At 34.2% G+C, this 22,547-nt stretch overlaps 1 protein-coding gene across 3 annotated transcripts in view; it reads right to left on the reverse strand.

Moving 5' to 3' along the window:
* KCNC2 (potassium voltage-gated channel subfamily C member 2) overlaps window positions 1–22,547 on the reverse strand; it is a 169,998-nt gene that overhangs the window by 9,798 nt on the left and 137,653 nt on the right. For all 3 annotated transcript variants that reach the window (XM_015152265.3, XM_015152261.3, XM_015152262.3), the window contains exon 3: window positions 373–1,300. In XM_015152265.3, coding sequence (XP_015007751.1) covers window positions 373–1,300 — 928 coding nt within the window. The remainder of the gene's footprint in view (window positions 1–372; window positions 1,301–22,547) is intronic.

A 22,547-nucleotide genomic window follows, 5' to 3' on the forward strand; every position in this document is an offset into this window, starting at 1 on the left:
TGGAGATCAACATTTTGAAGATGAAAGATGAAAAATGGTCAATATCATACCATCACATCGTGCAGGGAAACAAAGAAACATTGGCACAAAAGCAACAAACAGGCAAAAGAAAATATTGGCACCATCAGCAAAGGGCATTCCCACTAAAGCAGGAAAACTCTATAGACCAGCTATGCAGTATTCTACTTGGGGTTCATTTAGAAAATGCTACCGTCTAGCTATCTGTAAGCCTGATGCAAACACACATTTTGTGAAGGGGTTAGGGCTGAAAACTCATGAATATGTGCAGAAAATGAGAATGACTGCCTTCTGTCTAAGGAACATACTGGTCTATAAAGCATTTAATAACATGCATTTGAAGTCCTGCCTTACCTGATCTGTTATGTTCCAGAAGTCGATTGTCTTTGCCCAGACACGTGTCACTCTGTGTACTATTGCAGGCCATATTTAATTCTGTCTTGCAAAAAGTAGGTGAGCTTGCCTGAGGAGCAGGAGGGATGTGCTTCTTTCTTTTCCTTGGAAGTTTCTGCTTTGCCATTGCCAAGGAGTAGTACATTCCAAAATTGTTGACAATGACAGGCACTGGCATGGCTATTGTCAGCACTCCAGCCAGAGCACACAGGGCTCCCACCAGCATGCCTGACCATGTTTGGGGGTACATATCCCCATAACCCAGGGTAGTCATGGTCACTACAGCCCACCAGAACCCAATGGGAATGTTTTTGAACTGTGTGTGTTCACTAGCTGAAGGGTCGTTAGGTTGAGCTCCCACTCTCTCGGCATAGTAGATCATGGTAGCAAATATCAAAACTCCTAGAGCCAGGAAAATTATCAGCAGCAAAAATTCATTAGTACTAGCTCGAAGAGTATGTCCAAGCACCCTCAGACCTACAAAATGGCGGGTGAGCTTGAAAATTCTCAGGATCCTCACAAACCTTACCACCCTGAGGAAGCCAAGTACATCTTTAGCAGCTTTGGATGACAGCCCACTGAGTCCCACCTCTAAGTAGAAAGGTAGGATGGCCACAAAGTCAATGATATTCAAGAGATTTTTGATGAATTCAAGTTTATTGGGTGAAAAAACAATACGGACTAAAAATTCAAATGTAAACCACACCACACACACTCCTTCTACATACGTCAAGGCAGGATCCGTTTCAATTTCATACTGTAGAACAACACTTGTGCCATTGATGACTGGTTCTGTCTTGTTTTTAACAATATTGAAAGCTTCATGTGTTTCCAGGCAAAAAGTTGTAATTGAAACCAGGATGAAGAATAAAGAAGCAAAAGCAATAAACTGTAGAAGAAAAAGAAATAAAAAAACCCACAGTGATCTGAATCATAATATATGTTGATTCAATTCTAAAAGCAATAATTCCTGTAAATAAGAAGGAACAACAGTATATTTAGAGGTTTCACTTGGATATGACCTAAGAAAAAGAAGATACATGTATGTAACATTAATTAGAGTGTATGGGTAATGTATTTCAGGTTCTGTTTTCAACTTATAGATACAAAGTTTTGCTTTATGTTGGAATATAATTTATTGAGGTTTTTTGTATAAGAAAATATAACCTGTAAAGAGAACACGAAAATCACTGCAAGGAATTGCAATTGAAAACACACCAAAACAAAAGAGAAATTTAGACAACAGTTTATGATCCTAGAAATCTTTACGCATAAGATCAAGTTTTAAACCTTTAAATATTAGGTGCATGACACACTGATAGAAATTTGGAAACTACCCAAATTTAGCTGTAGATTTATATTCATATATATAATGTTCTGGATATCATACGGTATCGGCATGAAAACAAAACAATCTTTGCAATACATGCTGCCATGCAAATTACATCAACTTCAGGTGGAGACTTGTCCAAAAGTGCAAATCTAGGGAGGAAGAATAAATAAGACTGAAAGGAGAAAAACCCAGTAAAGTAGCAATTTAAATGAAATATCTTCCTCTCTTGAAAATGGATCTCAAAGTGTTAGAGTAACATACTATAAAGTTGAAAGGGTTTTCTTAAATTCAATTCATTTCTTCAGCCAATAATACATGACTACACACACACACCTACCAATACAGAATAGTAAGAAAAAGCACCCATATAGTTCTTAGTAGTACCATATACTGTTGAAAGTAATTTACATCATTAACTTACATCAATCCTCATAACAGCACTACTCCTACTCCATTTTACAGTTCAGCGATATCAGGACAGAAAGTTTAAACTACTTTTCCATGGTCATAAACTACAAAATGATAAGCCTGAGTCACTAACCTGACAAGTTTAGCTCCAGATTCTCTTCCTCTCACTTACCAAACTCTCAAATGCAGAATACAAATGTGCTGAAAACCATTTATTTAGGCTGGGATCACATACTTCGTAATATTAAAGATCTGAAATTTTGAAATCCAGTTGTTTGAATGAATGGCACTGTTGCAGTCAGCAGTGCTAGAGATCACTAGTACTCTGTGATAACACCTCAGGTTTAGCATGCTAAATGAACACCAATAGACTCTTCCTTAAATGTCTAAACAAAAGAGTCTTTCAGGAGAAGGAAGCTGTCAGTCAAGTGGAGGGAGGTTCTTTCTTGAAAATTATAATAGAGTGTATCCAAATCCAAAGTTGCCCGTAACATCTAGTCCTCAAGCATGCCATTGGGAAGAGCTGAGACAGTTAAAGAAGAGATTGAAACCGCCACCCTTTTTACCTGGTTGAGTTTTAATATGCCAAAATGTAAAGGGTATACAAAAGGACTAAAATATCTTAGGACTGCAGCTATCTGCCCTAAAGAGCCACCTCAAATTATGGAACTTCTTCTACAGTGTGCCAGTTAGTACATCAGCTGTATAGTATTCTAAGGCAGGTCATTTTCACGGCTTTGACTTGCTCTCTCATGCACATTTTCCAAGTGCTCTAAGTTTTGGCAATGTGATCTGACCATTAGCTTTCCCAGATGTTTTATGAGATAATAGCATTCTTTTGTCATTCAGTTTTCACTTTGTATAAGTAAATGTACTATTCTTTTTTAATCAATCATTTGTTGTAACAGTATCATTAAGATCCTATGTACACATTCAAAGATAACCTTTCAGAGGAAGAATCAGTTATCCTCGATTCATAAATTACTTATTAATCTAATCCCAATTTTATCTATAGATTTAGGCGTCATGTTTCTTTCTTATTCCACCTAAAATCTTTTGTCATTAGAGTCCTGCCAATATGTACCTACTGACTCCCACCCCTCAACTATACTTTTCACCATCCCTACCTTAGACTCAAGCATTTCAGGCATTTATAGACTCAAAAGAATCTTCCTAAAGCCTTAATAGCTCACTACCTCCTTAGTAATGAGATGTTCATCGGTGTGTGTGTATTTGTGTGTATTTTGACAAAATTTTGGTTTCTATGCAAATTCTTGTGCATAAATAAAACATGTGAACAGCCTATAAACAGTTCTAAGACACAAAACTTTGAAAACCAAAAGTTGCTTGTCATTTGGTATTTGTGTTTATTTTTATTGGCAATATTTAAAGAACCACATCATGATTTTGTATTTGTATTATTCTACTTTGCTATTTTTTATAACTCTGTATATCTTTAGCTTTTAAGTACTTTGCAAATTTGCCAGTGTCATACCAAAGTTGATTCCATTTTCAAATATTCTTTTTATTTCCCTATTATAGTAATATTTTACTATAATATATTACATAATTTATACAATGAAATAATTATCTATGTTATATATAACATATATAAAATGTATATAGTAATATTTTTACTCTAAGAGGAAAATAAAAGAATATTTGAAAAAGAAAACAACTTTGGCATTCTGAGAAAAAGACAACATTCATCTCAGAGGTAGCTTATTATTTTGCTTTAAAAACAACCAGAGAGGCCAGGGGTGGTGACTCTCATCTGTAATCTCAGCAGTTTGGGAGGCTGAGGTGGACAGGTCACTTGAGGTCAGGAGTTCAAGACCATCCTGGCCAACATGATGAAACCCCGTCACTACTAAAAATACAAAAATTAGCTGGGCGTGGTGGTGCATGCCTGTAATCCCAGCTACTTTCTCAAGTACTGAGGCAGGAGAATCACTTGAACCCAGGAGGCAAAGGTTGCAGTGAGCTAAGATTGTGCCACTACACTCCAGCCTGGGCAATAGAGAGAGCTCTGTCTCAAAAAAAAAAAAACAGCCAGAGAGGCAATGTTTTTATTTATGAAAGCTAAAAACACTAGTCACAGTCTGGATTCTAATCTTAGGATAATAATCTTAGGATTCTGAGACAGAACAAAAGTATGCTTGACAATAACATAATAGAAATTTGGAAATTGAGGTTGAATTCTGAAGCGGGGAAAATGAAAAATTCTCTAAAGAGAAGGAGGAAGAGCTGAAAATGTGATGTCCACCAAATGAGAAATCCCTTCACAGGTTCAGTAGCAGAACTTGAGAATAGCAATGGAGAATATTAAATTTTAAGATGATGCTTTTTCTGTTTTGCTTTCAGCAAAAGGCTATTTTATAAAAAGAGCTTGATGTTGATTCTGTTTCAAGGAATGAAGGTATTGGGCCAGTAGAGGACAAAAAGAGGGAGAAGTCAACCATGGGAGGTGGGATACGTAGTAGGTATAAGAAACATAGAAGAGTCATAAAAATAACAGGTAATAAGGGGAAATGTAGCCCCCATGAAAATTTTTGGAGATACTGGGAAGGCATAGAGCTTACAGAGCTTCCCATGGAAGGAACAGGAACTCAGTTTGTTAGCAATTTAGTTCAAGTATCAAACGAATGGGTGACCCAGCAGCGTTGAGAACTCGAAATTATCCAGAGGCAAATACTTGGGTTGCATTAGCAAAGGCTTGGTGCACTTTATCTGAACTTAATTCTAAGCTCTTTGGATATAAAAAATGTTTTCTTTTGTTTCTGGCTCACTGAGTAGAGCTTAAGTAGGTAAATATGAGGTTAGACTGAATAACATTCAGAAAAAGAAAGTAAAAAGGAAAGAAATCGAGGTGAAGATATTTTATTTGTTTCTTTTTCCTTCACTGAACTGAGAAATCTTTAAGGACTGGACTGATATCATATTCATTTTTTGTATTTCTTGGTGCTTGCACCGTTGTTAGTACTTTGCATGGCAGGATAGATAAAAGCGTGGAAGAATTAATGAAAGAACAAATGAGGAACTGAATAAGATAGACCACATTCCAGTGGGAATTAAAATGATATGAATAAAAGGCAAGTAATATAAATCAAACAATGAAAAAGGAATATTGAAGAAAAAAAAAAAAGCCAAATTTAAAAAGCAAATTGAACTGGCTTATTGGTCTAAATGTCACCAATAGCACCTTCCATTCATTCTCTTAATGGAGCTTGTGTCTTAGCAAGAAAATGGGGAAGAGAATCACACTGCCATCTCTCTGTCTTTTCCCTGTGATAAGACCAAAAACTCCTCCAGACATTAATTAAAAATAAAATTAGGCATGTTGAATAATTAAAATGTTAGGAAGCTCTCCAGACAAGGTGTTTCATGTCAACTGATTGTACAGATCTGATGCATAATTCCAGGCAGTTTCAGAATAAAAATACTGTTAAAATATTGGCCTGTGAGTATAATCAGTAGACACATTTTTCTCCGTTAGTCATGTCCATGTATTTAATTACAGAGAGTGCCCAGGACTCTTATTTTTTTCACATCAGTGACCATGGGTCGGAAGTCTTCATAGTCCAGGATCTCCATGGAGGATCTCATGTCAATCTACCTCAATGCAAATATTTAAGCAAATTTCTAGGTATGTATAATAGGCAGAGAGAAAGTGACGAAAAGTGGGGTATATTTTTATTTTCCTGATTTTCTCTTTCTTGTTATCATTAAAATGAGTGAAATTGAGCTCTATAACATATTCACATATGCTTATTCACTTTTTCAAGACTGTGGACTAGACTGTGTCCTTTCTCTGTGCTACTCTAGTCCAGGATCATTAATATTGCAGCAATTTTCACATACTTTTGTTAATAATTCCACATATCCACAAGTCGCTCAGAGAGACTTAAACATTCTATCCCCAGGACCATGACTTAAAGCAAGAAGTAGGTCTTCAGTCCCTGTTGTGAAATTAGTAAAAGAATAAATTATGAAATTCTGTTGCTTTGGTATGCAAAAATTCCATTGGAGCCAACACAGAATCTGTCTTTTGAAAGTTACTTCATCCTCCTATTATTCACAAAAGAAAAATCAGCCTATGCTATAAAATATAAAGGATAAAAAACTTAAAAAAAATAAAGCTCACCTCTATTTTGTAAATTAAAGGCAGAGAGATAATTTAATATTTGAAAATTAACATTATGGGAAAATCATGAAAATAAGCTACCTAAAATATAATACTAAGGAATTTCCATTTATATAATTTTACATAAGTTGCATTAGTTTTAGTTTGTAATCTAAGGACATTATCTTTCCAAATGGGAATACTTCATTCCTATTATGCTCATGTTGCTTTTCTTTCTTAAATAAGAAAATAAAGACTAAAGAAGTGAAAGAATTTTAAATGTTTAAGTATCAGAAGTTCATGTAATCCCGTGATCCAAAATGTCCACTTTTAGAAATTTACTGTAAAAAATTTTACATTAAAGTACAAGGATAGACACATAGAATGATATTCAAGGAAGCATTATTTATAATTAAAAAATAAAAATGTCTGTCTCTGAACTGATGGTATGTCTGTAATAGAGCATTCTAAGGAATTAGATACTGCAACATGTACTTATCTGGAATAATCTCCAAGGAATCATGTTAACTTAAAAACACATGACTGCAGAACAACAATATGCAGAGTATAATCTCATTTTTTCTCATTACATACAAGTAATAAAGCAAATTAACAGAAACACTATATTTTTAGGAGTGGTTATAGCTAGGTGTAAGAGTGGCATTAAGCAGAGGTATTGCTAGCGCGAAATCCGAATTCATTCCATAAATGTCTGAAAAGTTAAAATTCTCTACAAAAAACTTCAATCATGTATTCCAGGTTTTAAAACAAAATTCAAAATAAGTAATAACCAAGAGAAGGTTAAGCCTGATTATTCTGAATGACCATTAAGTTGATATTATTAACCCGTAGAACCTATAAATTGGAAGTTTTTAATTTTTCTTCTTTTCTACAGCACCATAAACATAGATGATGGTCTTAATTTTGTATATATTCATGTCTTATACACCAATTTTGCCATAATTAACAAGTTTTTTTGTTCATAGAACTCTGGTCTCTAGAGAGAGAAAAAAAATCTCTTTCATTGGTAAGTCTGTCCTTAAAGGCCAATCAAGTAGGAACAAGTAGGGCCCACTGTCTGCTGGTTCTATGCAGAGCTGAGATTTAATTCAGTTTCTTCTGAGGCTGCTGATAAAATCAATTTTTCTTTATCTAAGTTTTACCATTTAAAAATAGATTCACAAACATTACCACATTTATGGTATTGAATTAGATTGAAGAAAGCTGGCCTTTCAATGAAACCACCATACACAATTACCAAGCTTGGAACTCAGTAAAAAAGATTAAACTTCAAGTGTCTATATATAAATGTGTGTGTATATCAGACATGTTATAGATTTTTATTCCTATATCCACGTAAAATGTTTCTATGTATAAATAAATATTAAATTTAAATACAGATTATACATAAACATGTATATATTATAAAGATTGGTATAGAAATAGGTATAAAACAATATAGTATTCACTCCTAAAATTAAAAAAAAAAAATACCCAAAGTTACTATTGACCACTGAGACATATGTGGTCCCTGATAAATATCTTCTACCATGTTTTCTTTATATCCTTATCCAATGTAAATATACAATCCTTCCTCCGTTGTTTTTATTTTGAGGACACAGATTGATTTAATCGAAATTGGAATTGTTTGTTTAGAGTCATGGCCTATCCATTCACACAAAAATGTAATTTTATGGGATACAAGAAAGAAAGGCTTGATGTATTATTGGTATTACCACAACAAATTACAGTGTACAAAATTAGGTAACCAGAATTAAAAGTCATCAACTGTGAATACATAGTATCATTTTGCTTTCTTAAGTCTCAGGATGAAATTTAAAGTATGTAGTTACTGTATTTTATAAAAATATTTTTTATAATTGTTTCATTACACTGAAGAAAAATTTTACACTTTGCACTCTTAAGAATAACTGGTGATATATAGCAATTTCATGACATAAACCAGAATTGTAATTTCAAAATTCCAATTATTTAAAATTCCCCTAATATTTTATCTTTAATGTATTTAATATAAATTTATTTTTAAATGATTAATTTGTCTTGGAATGATATGAACTTCTCTACCACCATCTAGGGTTATAGAGTCACATTATTAAGCTTTATCTGCTATGAGTCCCAATATGTCTTTCTTGAGGTCAACAATCATGTTGCAAAATAAATTATCCTAAAATATTTGTTTTTACTTAACAAAAAGTGATGGAGGTGAAGGAAGGTAGCTAATTTACAAACACCTGCCGAAGAGATGTTCTGATTCAGAAAAGTCTGTTTCTTTTAGCACTATGGCACCACAGTTAAAGCACATCTTACGGAGTGCCACCAATGTCTGTCTACCATGCAGTACCACCTTTGTTAGTCCAGGTACCTGTAAATCAAAGGGTCCCCAAAACCTCAGTCTCAAATATTATTGTTCTTGTTGTCCATATTCTCCTTGCTCAGTAATTTTTTTCTAAAACCGTAACATTATCCCCAGGTAGCCAAGTTCTATCCAGCTATGGGAGTTAGACCTACCTGTAGTTCCATTGAAGCCCCATATTACATATTAAGTTAAAGCTGTAGCACTTTTTCTTCCTTAAGATCTTTGTTTATTGGACATCTGCTCCTCTTTGCTAATTGGCTTAGGCAGAACCCCTCCAATCCACTCTGGTACACTCCAGCAGGTGTTCCTATTCAGATGTATAGGTAGCAGACACTAGAGTCTCCCTTCCTCCTGTGTCTGAGGAGCACTTTTACAAGTACTTGCAAATTATTCCCAGAGAGCAGAGGCAATTTTACACTAAAAGATTCTGTGTGAATTGCAATTTGGTTATGAGAAACAAAGAAACTATATTTAAAATCTATAAGAGATTGATTGATTGACTGTGTAATTGGAAGTACAATAAAATGAGCTTTAGTGTTGCATGCCTTAACAAGTTAACTTTATCAACTGCTTTCACATCATGGTCTAGGGACACCCAGTAGTCACAAGGCCTTTTCTGGGGTCCATATAGTCAAGCATAGTTTTGCAGTAATACTAAAATATTTCCTGCCTTTTTCACTCTCATTGTCTCACTTGTTTACAGTGGCGTTCTCTATAGGCTACATGACATGTGGTCTCTCAACACATTGAATGCAGAAGCAGGTATGAGAAATCACCCATTGTCTATTAAGCAAGATATGAAAGAGATTTGCAAAAACGTAAAACAGTGCCACTCTTCTAATTTTATTTTTGTCTCTTTCAAATAATTTTCCTTTTACACAATTTATTTTTCATTAAAATGTTAGCTCATATCACTTGGTTATATCCCAGTCCAGGAAAATAGGTGTCTCCTAGCTTTTTTATGTATGACTAACAGTACAAACTAGTGATTCTATACAAAATTACAAAGTCTCAAAGTTAATCTTCAATACAATTGGCTGCTTTACTAGATTATAAAATAATATGACTATGCTTTTACTATGTAAATAATTTTTTAAATATATGAATTCTTCTACCCTAAGGAATTCACAATAGTCACAGAGATCTACAATAATCAGAAATATCTAGGTCTATTGCTTAAATATTGGAATGTCTTGAAATCTGGTAATCTCATCTACTTCCATGTAACCACCTGCCATTAAAGCATCAATGATAACCCAAATGTCATCTCCAGCTCTGCCTTTTCTTGGTGTTTTATAATTGTAATTCCCAAATACACAAAGTTCTTCAATCTCAATCAATGAAAGCAATCAAAATAGTAGTTATTATATATATTTTGTTGAAATTTTCAAAGGAGCTTCAACTTGCACTTGCCCAATTTGTTGATCAAATCTGCCCTTTCTACTCCATTATATATTTCTGTTATTTTGGACCACCACTTAGCAATTAACCAAATTGGTACCAAGACTCCTTTTTCTTCCCCAACACCTGCATCTGTTGAATTGCTGAATCCTGTAGACTTTCAGACTCTAGATACCTCTTTTCTTCCTTCTCTTCATTCCCAGGGCTAGCAGCTTAGCTTTTAATATGCTTTTAATTACTTTTTCTTGGATTACTAGGAATAAGCACTCTTTTAAGGGAACAAATGTGATTATGGCACTCACATGCTTAAAATAGTTTAATGGCTCCCAACTACTAGATAATATGCAATGTTCTTTCAAAACTTTATTTTTATTTTTTGAGACAACGTCTCTCTCTGTTGCCCATGTTAGAGTGCAGTGGTGCAATCATGGGTCATCGCAGCCTTGATCTCCTGGGCTCAAGCAATTCTCCCACCTCAGCCTCCCAAGTTGCTGGGATTACATGCATGTGCCACCACACCTGGCTAATTTTTGTACTTTTTGTAAATAGAGATGGGATTTCACCATGTTGCCCAGGCTGGTCTTGAACTCCTGGGCCCAAGCAGTCTGCCTGTCTCAGCCTCCCAAACTGCTGGGATTACAGGCATGCACTACTGCATCCGGACATACAATTTTCCTTACATGTTATTTGAGAATTCCCTTATGTGGTCCTTACCTACCTTTTCTAATATGAATATCACCTCTCCTAGGATGTACCAGGCTATTTCATGACTTTGCACATGCAGTTCCTTCTGTCTAAAATTCATCTTTTTCCTTTGTAAGACTGGCAAATAACTACTAAGTAGATAAAATTCAACTCAGTACATGGTCTTTTAACAAATCCTTGAAATCTGAGTCAAAATTAACCACTTCCTTGCAGTTTTCTAATATAGCACTTACCTCATTTCTGTAATATTTGATTTTCTTCTCCTTTGATAGAAAATAAGCTTGTAACAGAGAGTTTTATTCGTATTTTATGTTAATGGCATTGATTTGTTGCTTAGTAACCATTAAGAAGGGATAATGGCAAAGATTATGGCCATACCAAACATAAAGTTTAACTCAGTCTTGGTTTATTTATTTACACCACTTTCCCCAAGTGGAGTTTTAAGAAGATTCATGAAAACAACAAACGGAATAGGAAGAAAGATATAAACTAAGACAAATTAGAAAATAGATTGTCAGCTTGTGTGACAAGAGTAGGGTACCGTAAGAGCTGTAAAGGAAAAAGAATGCTTCAAGGTGGAGAGATCAGCAATTTATGCTGAATTCAGAGAAGATAAAACGTCTATTGGATGAAATAATCAGGCCACTATTAGCTTCCTATGATGAAGCAGTTTTAGTAAAGAAATAGGAAAAAGCCAGATCTCAAGGGATTAACAAACTACTGAGTGCTGAGAAGTGTAAGTGACAAGTACACACACACACACACACACACACACACACACACACACATACACAAAAGCACAGCATCATAAGGGTGTAAAATCAATTTTGTCCATAGAGGTCATCACAAATCTTTATAATTTTTATAGGGCTTAACAGTGAGTCCTAATATCAAATATTCCTGAAGTCTACCCCTAAAACTTTCTAATTCATAGACTTTTCCTACTCATAACTAATCAGGAAGCCATCATAACTACATGACTTTTACAAATTGTTTTCAACTAATTCTATTCTCAAAAATGTAACTGTTTACCTGTTGTTCTGAGAAGGATCAGGAAAGAAAGAAATTAAGGGCTATGCCACTGATAACAGTTTTATAGGATACATAAGTGGTAACAGAGAAATCAGAAACAGCTTTAAGATACCAGTAGCAGGCTGGGTGTGGGGGCTCACGCCTGTAATCCCAGCACTTTGGGAGGCCGAGGCGGGAGGATCACGAGGTCAGGAGATCGAGACCATACTGGCTAACACCGTGAAACCCCGTCTCTACTAAAAATACAAACCAAATGAGCCTGGCGTGGTGGCGGGTGCCTGTACTCCCAGCTGCTCCGGAGGCTGAGGCAGGAGAACGGCTTGAACCTGGGAGGCAGAGTTTGCAGTGAGCCAGAGATGGCGCCACCACCCCACCCGCTCCCCCCAAAATACCAGTAACAATGCTACCTTTGACATGAGAAGGTGGCAACTCGAAAAAATAAAATGTTTGCTTTTCTTCCAAATATAACAATAGTAATAATAATACTAATAGATAAAATTCAGTGAATTCATCTGTCCTAAAAATTATTTTTTATTTAATCTTAACAACATATTACATAGTAGATTCTATTACCTCATTTTACAGAGAAGCAAACTGAAGCTTAGAGACTGGAGTCAAAGCCCTCTTCTTCATAACATATATGTCTTCCCTGAATGGGCCTTTGTTTAACGAGAATCTTCAACTCTACTGGACAGAAAGATTCAGAAAAGAAAAACTAGACTGATAAAATAGTGTTTTATGCATACATATACGTGAAAACACAACATGCATACATGTTAAACTTTGGTCATCAATACTCCTAGAGCAATAAAGCCAGGAGAATGAAGTTAGCTTTTATTTCTCATTTGCTTTCTAGATTTTTATAAACAGTGTTTTTTTCAAGATCCTTATAAAATAAATAGTTTAATAGCCAAATGCTGGTTCTGCACAAGCAAAGAGAAATCAAATAAGTATCAGGCTTTAAAAATGTGTTTATTATTTGAATAAAGTGAATATTCAGTTTGGGACTAAAGTATCTGAAAAATTGTGAAACTTGCATGCATGGACAAATATGAACTGAGTGCTTCCTTTCCCAGATTTTGAAATCTTTCAGCTAGATTTTTTTAAGTGATTGTTTTCATAGATTATTTAGCTCATTTTAGGGCTTTCAGGTCAAGGTTTACAGGACTTGTCCTTGATATAGAAACAACAGAAGGAAAGCTATTAAATATTTAATAGGGTTAGAAAATACTACATTTAATATTCTCTTGAGCTTGCACAGTGCTGACTTAGAAGGAAATCCAAAGTGCCTCGTTTTCACATGTAGAATCTTAAAAATGCAGTTAGTAAATCATCTTCTAAAATGACATCCACAGCTTCAATGACTACATTCTTAAAAGCAAAACATTTCTTTTGAAATATGTGCTGAAAGCTCTTTGTTAATTGGAAAAAAAAGATAGCTATAGATTTTTCTTTGAGATGTTATTCATGTCCTATTTTTATCACCTTAATCTTTTTAAAATTTCAACAATTAGGCAAGAGCCAGAATTACATATAGACTTCATTTTTTTTTATTCTGCTTCGTGCTTTGTCATTTTTGTTTTGCTATGTTTGGGTAGGAGTGAATTTGAGAGATACTAAGCAAATCAGCCATATAAGGATCTTTAATAGCTATTGTACAACCAACATGATTTGTTGATTTTCATTTTACAAATGTAAAAATTTCCTTTAAACAGAATTAAAATGTTCAACTCCTATGTTGAGTCTTGGATTGAATCAATAATAATCAATCAATACTCAACATATGATTCAATGGTAAATGTTAAACTCACATGCTGAGTCTTGGATTAATTCAATCCAAGACTCAACATGTCGGTTGAAAATTTATTCAAATGCCAAATTATTAGCCTTCCCAGAGTAACTGCCTGCCTTATCTCACCGCAGCAAAGCCATTATTCTACATATAAAATAGGTTTTCAATGTCCAGAAATGAGAGAAGCAGGGCAGTGATTGGTGATGTTAGCAATGTGCTGAGGGTGATGGTGGGGGAGAGCTGAATAGGCAGAAATTACTAGAAGACAGACAATAGGTTGTCATTTTGTGAACTACATTACCTCAAATACTTCATTCAATAAACAGTTAATGACAATGTTGGTAGTAAACTCAATAAAATGTTTGAGATTCTTAAGTTTCTTCTTAGACATTTTGGCAGCAAAATATGCGTATGAACCAGAGACAGGACAAATCCTTTTATAATTTCTGATGAACATGTTTAGGCAAGTGAGAAGCAGATGAGAAAAATAAGATGCAAAGGCAAGACTGCTCAAGCATGCCAACACTTCCTTACCTTGCTAATGTGTTAACTTTCACAATCAATTATTATTTTTCTCAACAAATTATTCACATTAACTTGGATGATTTTAAAACTTTACCACAAAAATATCAGGTAATTTTCCCTTTGTTGGTGTTACAAAAACGATTTCTTAGCTATAAATGACAAAAATGAGAATACAATGAAAAGATGCTGATTTTCATTGAGCTTGAAAATTGATTTTGTTTCTAAAATCAGACTCCTCCCAGACAGATGAGTAATGAAAAGCAAAAGTTATACATATGTCATGTAATCTCTATTAAGTTATATTTTAAGACACTTTTTATTAGCTACTTTATTCTTTTATTCCTTTGCTACACTACTCTAAGTTGCTATAAAATATTATTATAATCTCTCTTATTAGACTCTACAAAATTCTAAAGCCAAAAACTCCCCACATAATGGATAAATATTATCACCTGCCTATAACACCTTCTGTCTTTCATGATGTAAGTCCTTGATATCAATGTGATTGTTTTAATACAGTATTCTAGTTTTTCTTTAAATAATTACAAATTTTTACTTCCTTGGGTTACAAGGCTGAGTATAATGAATTCTGTTGATCAGCAAGTACACAGGGTCCAATAATTGTGGTAGGAAGACTGAATAAATATTTCTCTAAATCACGTGGATTATACAGAAGAACAAAAATTGCATGTCTAATTAGTTGTTGGAATTGTTATTAGAAGACAAATTTAAATTTCTTCCCTAAATTTTTGTTCTGAAATTGTCAGCAGTGGCAAATGTTTTTAACAAGAATGGATGCTTTCAAAGGTAGACACTGAAATGACAGTAGGCATTATGCAAAAAATGCCATGTCCAAGCTTATTTCTTATGCGAGTATGTTGTTTTGACCTTTAAATTTGACCAGAAAATATTTTCTTTTTATTGTTTTGAATACTTGGATTTTGTGAATTTAACTCAATTAAAGTATAACATTTACAACTGTTACTTCAGGAAAAATCTTTTAGCATGCTTTATTTGAAACTTTAGAGTGTACATATAACTACATATATGTGTGTGTAGCATAGCACCAAAAAAATTACATAAAGATTACACAAAACTTCTATAAAAGTTATGAAAATGTGACTATATTTCCTCCAAATAATATAGGCAACTAACTAGGTGGAAGGAGAAACAAGTATTAGTGAATTTCTTTATTATTTGACCATCTATAATCTTTATTTACTAATTTGGTTTCCTTATAAGTTAGCATTAACATTATAAAAACAGAAATAAAAAATATATATGATTATCAATCCTTGAAAAATGGATTTCAAGGGTAACACAAGACAGAATCATTGGGATTCAATGAATCACACAGTGGGGACTCAATCAAACAGTCAACAATTATTCATTCAGTTTCTTCAAAAGACCCCTAACAGCAGTGAGTATGTAGTAATTTGGTGTATTGGTGTGCCTCAGATAAAATGTCAGTTTTATCTAATTTTAACATCACTTTGAAATTAATAAACATGATTTTTAACTTAGGGTTAAATGTTCATAACTTTTATAAATGTAATTAGAATACAGTCTGTGCTGGACAATGATATTTCAGTCAACAACGGATCATATACACCATGGTGGTGTCATGAGATTATAAAACTATGTTTTTAACTATACCTTTTCTATGTTTAGATATCCCTAGACACACAATACTTATCATTGTGTTACAATTGCCTACAGTATTCACTACAATAATATATTGTACAGATTTGTAACTGAAAAGGATTAGGCTAGACCATATAGCCTAGAAGAGTAGTAGGCAATGCCACCTAGGTTTATGTGAGTACACTCTAGGGTGTTCACACATAACAACAATGAAGTTACCTAATGGTGCATTTCTCAAACCCTATCCCTATTGTTAAGCAATATACGACTGCATTACAAATATTTATAGTATTGTCAGTTATTATTAGTTTTCTCTAAAATTTTAATTTTTAAAACTGCTTAAAGACAGCATTCAATATGATCAGGCTTCCCTTGACTTTCTTAAGTAAAATTACATTCATGACTTGAATTGCTTCCATCCAATTTGTACCAATTAAAAAATGTAAAATACTATCCAAGCTTCACCTAGAGAGACAAAATATCAAATATATGTCTATTAAAATTTTCTCTTATAGAAGTAGAATAATTAAAGAAAACCTAAATTTATGATAGCAACATTTTTCAGTCTTCTTTATCATTTTCTGATTATTTCATTTATTTAGCACTATTTTTATAGTTATCCAATGTTCACAGTGTCACAATAAAACTTTCTTTTTGTTTTGTTATGTTCTGCTCAAATTTTACTATATCATTTCTAATATATTCAAAGTTTATATTTTTTATAAACACTCAAAGCTTGAACTATACAAAGTGCTCCTTGCACCATTGGAAGTAATATTAAGGATTTCAAATACAGCAGGTCACTTATATATTTGGTTTAAATGGATGTCACAATCTATGACTAAGTTAAAGTTTCCTAGATAATTTAAACCTTTTGGCTATAATTGCTGCTCAGTTGAAAAAAAATCATTTGCGTTTAAAAATAAAAGATTTTGATAATAACTAAATCAATTAACTTCAGTTAATTTTACTGAGATGAATAGCAATTTCCTACTACTGGAATGATGTGGATATATTTCATGGGTTAACCTTAAACCAGGTTTTCTTTCATCTTAAGTAATCCATTCAGTTTTTAATAAACAAAATTTAAATACTAATTTCAAGAGATCCAATACACTTTTAGCCTGGAATTTGTATATTCTTGTTCTTACTAGTTAATTACAAATAAATAAAGAATTTCAACATTTAACAAGATGTGGTTTAAATATACCACATCTTGTGGTTTAAGTATATTTAAGTTTAAATATACTTAAGATGTTACCTTAAATATACTGAATATATTTTGAATAAATGTGATAATTGTTACCTTATACTGAATATATTTTGAATAAATGTATTCCAACTGTGATTAATAACAAATTAGTAGAAAAGGAAATTTTAGATCTGTAAAATAATGTTTAAATCATTATATCAAAATTTAATCTAACGCTTTCGATTTGGGGATAACAAAAAAGCTTAGGCGGGCATGGTGGCTCATGTTTGTAGTCCCAGCATTTTGGCAGGACAAGGCAAGCGGAATACTTGAGTCCAGGAGTTCGAGACCAGCCTGGGCTACGTGGAAAAACCCTGTTTCTACAAAAAATAGAAAATTAGCCAGTCGTGGTGGCGTGCATCTGTAGTTCCAGCTACTCAGGAGGCAGAGGTGGAAGGATCTCTTGAGCCTGGAAGTTTGAGGTTACAGTGAGCAGTGACTGAGCCACTACACTCCATTCTGGGGGACAGAGGAAACCCCATCTCAAAACAAAAAAGCAAAAATAACTGAAAAACAAATAAACAAAAAAAGCCTAAGAAGTTAAGTCACATGTTTAGAGTTGCCTTTATAGTTTGTGGCAAAGTCTCTCATTCACCATGGAATTCATATGCAGTTCTTTCTAAAATTTCACAAACAAGTAAATAGATCAATTAGAATACATTATAGTGTATTAATTCCTGTTTAACAAATTCATTGTACATATATTCAACCAACACTTACTGAACACCTATAGTACATAAGACCCATGATAAACCAGTGATCATGACAGATATGAACAGTCCTATAAGAATAAAGATACAAGAATATGAGTTCTTCCTGGGAGAATATGGAAAGACTTCTCTGTGGAGGAGATATTGAACTCTACTTATTTCTTTAAAAAGGCTTCCCTGACTCTCTTCTGCATGGCTTGCTGTGTTTGAAGAAAAATAATATCCAAAATCTTCTATGGCAGCACTGAAAGTGAGTTTTACCCTTTAACTACCTGCTCTAAGTGTAGAAAAGTCTTAAAAAGTATTAATATGGAGAATGTGTTCAAGAGCAGTAGCTCCTCTCGCTGTAACTCCCTAATGATGTCAGTGTTTACCTGCCTCCTTCTGTTTTCATAATATATTATTAATTTGTCAATGTGTCTCACATTCTCTATTCCCCCACTCCTTACAGACTATGAACTCTTTGGGGCAAAAAAAAGAAAAATCATACTTTTTAAAATTATTATTATTATACTTTAAGTTCTAGGGTACATGTGCATAACATGCAGGTTTGTTACATACGTATACTTGTGCCATGTTGGTGTGCTGCACCCGTTTTTTATGTTCTCCGTCTTATGCACGTAGAAGTTCCTTTATAAAACTTTACTTGAACTAAAGTAAACTGCGTTTTTTGGAATAATCATGGAGTTTATCTTTTAGGCAAAGATGCTGTGAAAACGACTTTCCAGGGGAGGAAACATTCGTAAAAGGTACAGTGTTGTAAAAGACTCTAATGAATCTGGGGAAGAGCTTTGCAAATATGCACATCTGGAGGGATAGACTCAGGCATGGAAAGCAGGAGCATGCTGCTTGTGTAGTTAGTAATGAATGTTGTGTTGAGTCCAGATTGAGAATGGCCACTGATGCCGTAATAACCACTGGGTAAACACAGTGTTTTGACCACCACAGGTATCCCAGGGCTATTTTAAGTGGGGCAGTGACAAAATCAGTCTATGTTTTTGTATACATTTTAATAGAAGAAAGGACTTTGGGGAGAAAAGACTAAATAGGAGAATAGTTCAATCAGCTAAGTAAGAGAAGAGAAGGGCAAGGGTGGAAGCAGTGGCAGCAGCCATCAGGATGGAGAGGGGAAACAGATTCAAGAAACATTTCTGAGGTAAAACAGACACGGTGTGTGGCTAAGTTGGGTACATAATTATTTAAGTTGGTTAATAATTTATACAAAGTAGAAGGTAGAAATGACAAAAAGTAAAGCTACATAAACAAATTAAAGGTGCCTTATTCCTATAGGGATTGTCTACTGACAAAAAGATCGTATTTGGACTGATAAAAAGCTTAATTTCCAGAAACATTAAAAAAGGGATTTGAGGAGTAGATTACAATTAACAGTTGCAAATATCAGTGGGATGTCAAAGAGAACTTAAAATAGGTCTTTGGGTTTGGAAAATGGGAAGTAACCAACGACCAGATGAAATTCTTTTCATGAGACTGTTGAGCCCAGAACCAAACTGTGATAGGTTCAGGAATGACCAGGGTAGAGGAAAGGAAGACTAACTGTTCTTTTCATAACATAAGGAGAACTTTAAGGCAAAGTCTTAAAGGGGGGCTACAATAGAAGGAAGGTCTGTTGTCACTGCTGTGTTTTTGCTCTTCTTTCAGCAGAAGATATTTGAATATGTTCATGGGTAGAAGGAAAGAAGTCATTGGAAAAGAAGGGTTTGAATATATAAGAAAAACACACATGTGTGAAAATACCTTAAACATAGCTAAAACACAAACATGGCAAAGGACTAAAACGCAGTTTCAATTTTATATAATCTTTTTTTTTTTTTTTTTTTTTTTTAGAGACGGAATTTCACTATAGTTGCCCAGGCTGGAGTACAATGGCGTGATCTCGGCTCACCGCAACCTCTGCTTCCAAGGTTCAAGCGATTCTCCTGCTTCAGCCTCATGAGTAGCTGGGATTACAGGCATATGCCACCACACCTGGATAATTTTGTATTTTTTTTGATAGAGACAGGGTTTCTCCATGTTGGTCAGGCTGGTCTCGAACCCCTGACCTCAGGTGATCAGCCTGCCTGGGCCTCCCAAAGTGCTGAGATTACAGGTGTGATCCACCGCACCCGGCCTCAATTTTATATAATCTTAAAGTCAAAACAATTTTCATCTCAAACATAGAATACTGCTTCCATTGATTCCTTCCAGCAGACTAAGATTTCACCATACAATATAGCTCTTACAGAATCATTTCAGTAGACAAATTTTTGTGGTTTATAGAGTTCTTACTTCAGCTATTTCTATCTAAGCATAACTGAGCTCAATTAACTATTTTGTATTACCTTAAAAGAAGGAAAGAAAGCCCTTTACTGGGTATATCAAGAAAAGGAAAGCATGCCCTTCCTCACTTTCAACCACTGAGTAGAAGTTTCTTGCAGATCTAAGCATAAAAACTTTGGGGATAAGTGAAACTTTAATTTGATACAGAGTTAATATAGTCCCCATGCCCCAGCTACACTGTTTTTACCTTTCCTATGCTAGGGAGACCCAGGGAAGTAAGTGTGAGTCTCAGAGTGTCAACTTACTATGTGGTAAAGCCTATTTCACTAGCTCCACCTGTACATCATCATGGAAACAAATCAGAAAGCAATTACCAGGATCAAATTGGCTCCTCTGCCACAGATGTCATGAAAAGTGGGAGATTAATCTCTCTGGCTCCTTTACTTGTGCATAGAAATGTGGATGTTAACAATCATCAGCTAAGCTATTTGACCTAACTTAAGAAAATGCACTTAATGAATAAAATAATATTGATAAATGAGAATATTTTTCTGGCTCGTTTGTGTTGACCAGTGCAAGAAGTATCTTGTGATACATATTTAGGTACAAGATAGTCACTTTTTTGGGAGGCCAAGGCAGGCAGATTGCCTAAGATCAGGAGTTCAATATCAGTCTGGCCAACATGGTGAAACCCCATCTCTACTAAAAATACAAAAAATTAGCCGGTCATGGTGGCGCATGCCTGTAATCCCAGCTACTGGGGAGGCTGAGGCAGGAGAATCGCTTGAACCCAGGAGACCGAGGTTGCAGTAAGCCAAGATCGCGCCATTGCACTCCAGCTTGGGCAACAAGAACAAAACTCCATCTCAAAAAAAAAAAAAAAAAAAGTCACTTTTTAAACTTTAAGCATAATATTATAAAAAAATGCAAAGGTAAATTATTTCAAGGAAAATTAAATCACAGTATGTTGAAAGAAAACTTCCCACATAGTCTGACACCTGCATTGCCATTTCATCTCCATTCTTAAGTTAACATACAAACAAAACTTTAAAAAAATTCTACATATTCTCAAATACATTTACTAAAAAATGATATTTTATAAACATGTAAATGCATTATTAATATATATTACTTATATTCACTCTAAAATTTATATCTTTTTAGCTTAAGTATACTAACTTTATAAACTGTAAATATTTATTAAGACAGCATTTGTCGGAAATAAAGAGTACAAATATTTGGATAAACTATTTTTTAGAATAAGATGTTAATTCATACACATAGGACATATACATGTACAAGAAAAAATTCCACATTAAAAATACATTCTTTTAAAATTAATCCATATTCTTAATGGCAGACATATTTTTCACTTTTAAATCTTATATTTATTTTGCTCAGTTTTTTATTTTTATTTTTCTCATTATTTTTATGTACCTGTTACATTTTTTTGGTATAGTAGAAAGTATATTTTGCAGGATTGGGGTTGAAGCATATCTTCACCATTTGCTATACGCGTAATTCTGGACAATTTACTTGGTCTATTTGTATCCCACTTTAAGGACACAGATAATGGAACTCTTTATATAGTTACTCTTTGATCCTCAAAAATGACTTGATGTATGCAAAACGCATTACAGAATGCCAGAGTCTCTTTTAGCATTAAAGATGGTTTGTAGCAATTTTTAAAAAACCTACATGGCAGCCCTGCTTATTTATTGAAGATGAATCTTATGTTTCATCTCTCCTTAGACATACCAACTTCATGAATAAAGAGGTATCCTAAAAATATTGGAAATTTTGTGTTTCACAATCTTTAATGTAAACAATTCAGGAGGAAACCCAACACATTACTGGTAATCTTAAATGGTTGTGTAGAGATTATACTTATTGATAATTATCCTATATCCCTATGCATATTTTAAGTTTTCAATGAAAAATTGTACCCCACCCAATAAAATTTTTGTGATTTAGCAGACATTTCATAATAATGTAATTCCACAGGGCCACTATCATGAGCACCAATTAACTCTTCATGGAAGAGTTAACTCTTTGCCAGACGCGGTGGCTCACGCCTGTAATCCCAGCACTTTGGGAGGCCAGGACGGGTGGATCACGAGGTCAGGAGTTTGAGACTAGCCTGACCAACATGGTGAAACCCCGTCTCTATTAAAAATACAAAAATTAGGTAGGAGTGGTGGCACGCACCTATAATCCCAGCCACTGAGGAGGCTGAGGCTGGAAAATCACTTGAACCCAGGGCTGCAGAGGTTGCAGTGAGCTGAGATCGCACCACTGCACTCTAGCCTGGACGACAGAGCGAGACTCCATCTCAAAAAAAAAGAAAAAAAAAGGAGTTAACTCTTCATAAAAGCGAGAGTGAGCTAATAGAATGCCAGATACAGAAAATATGTTTATAGAAATCACTCTATATGCAAGCTCAAATGCAAGTGTTCATCAATATAGAGTCAATTTGATATCTGTGATTTTGCTGACATATAATTAATATGTTATGGAGCTAGTTGTGAAGTTTTACAGATCTCTCTTTGTCTTTCTA

The sequence above is a fragment of the Macaca mulatta genome, chromosome 11 (assembly GCF_049350105.2).
Source record: "Macaca mulatta isolate MMU2019108-1 chromosome 11, T2T-MMU8v2.0, whole genome shotgun sequence".
NCBI lineage: Eukaryota > Metazoa > Chordata > Mammalia > Primates > Cercopithecidae > Macaca > Macaca mulatta.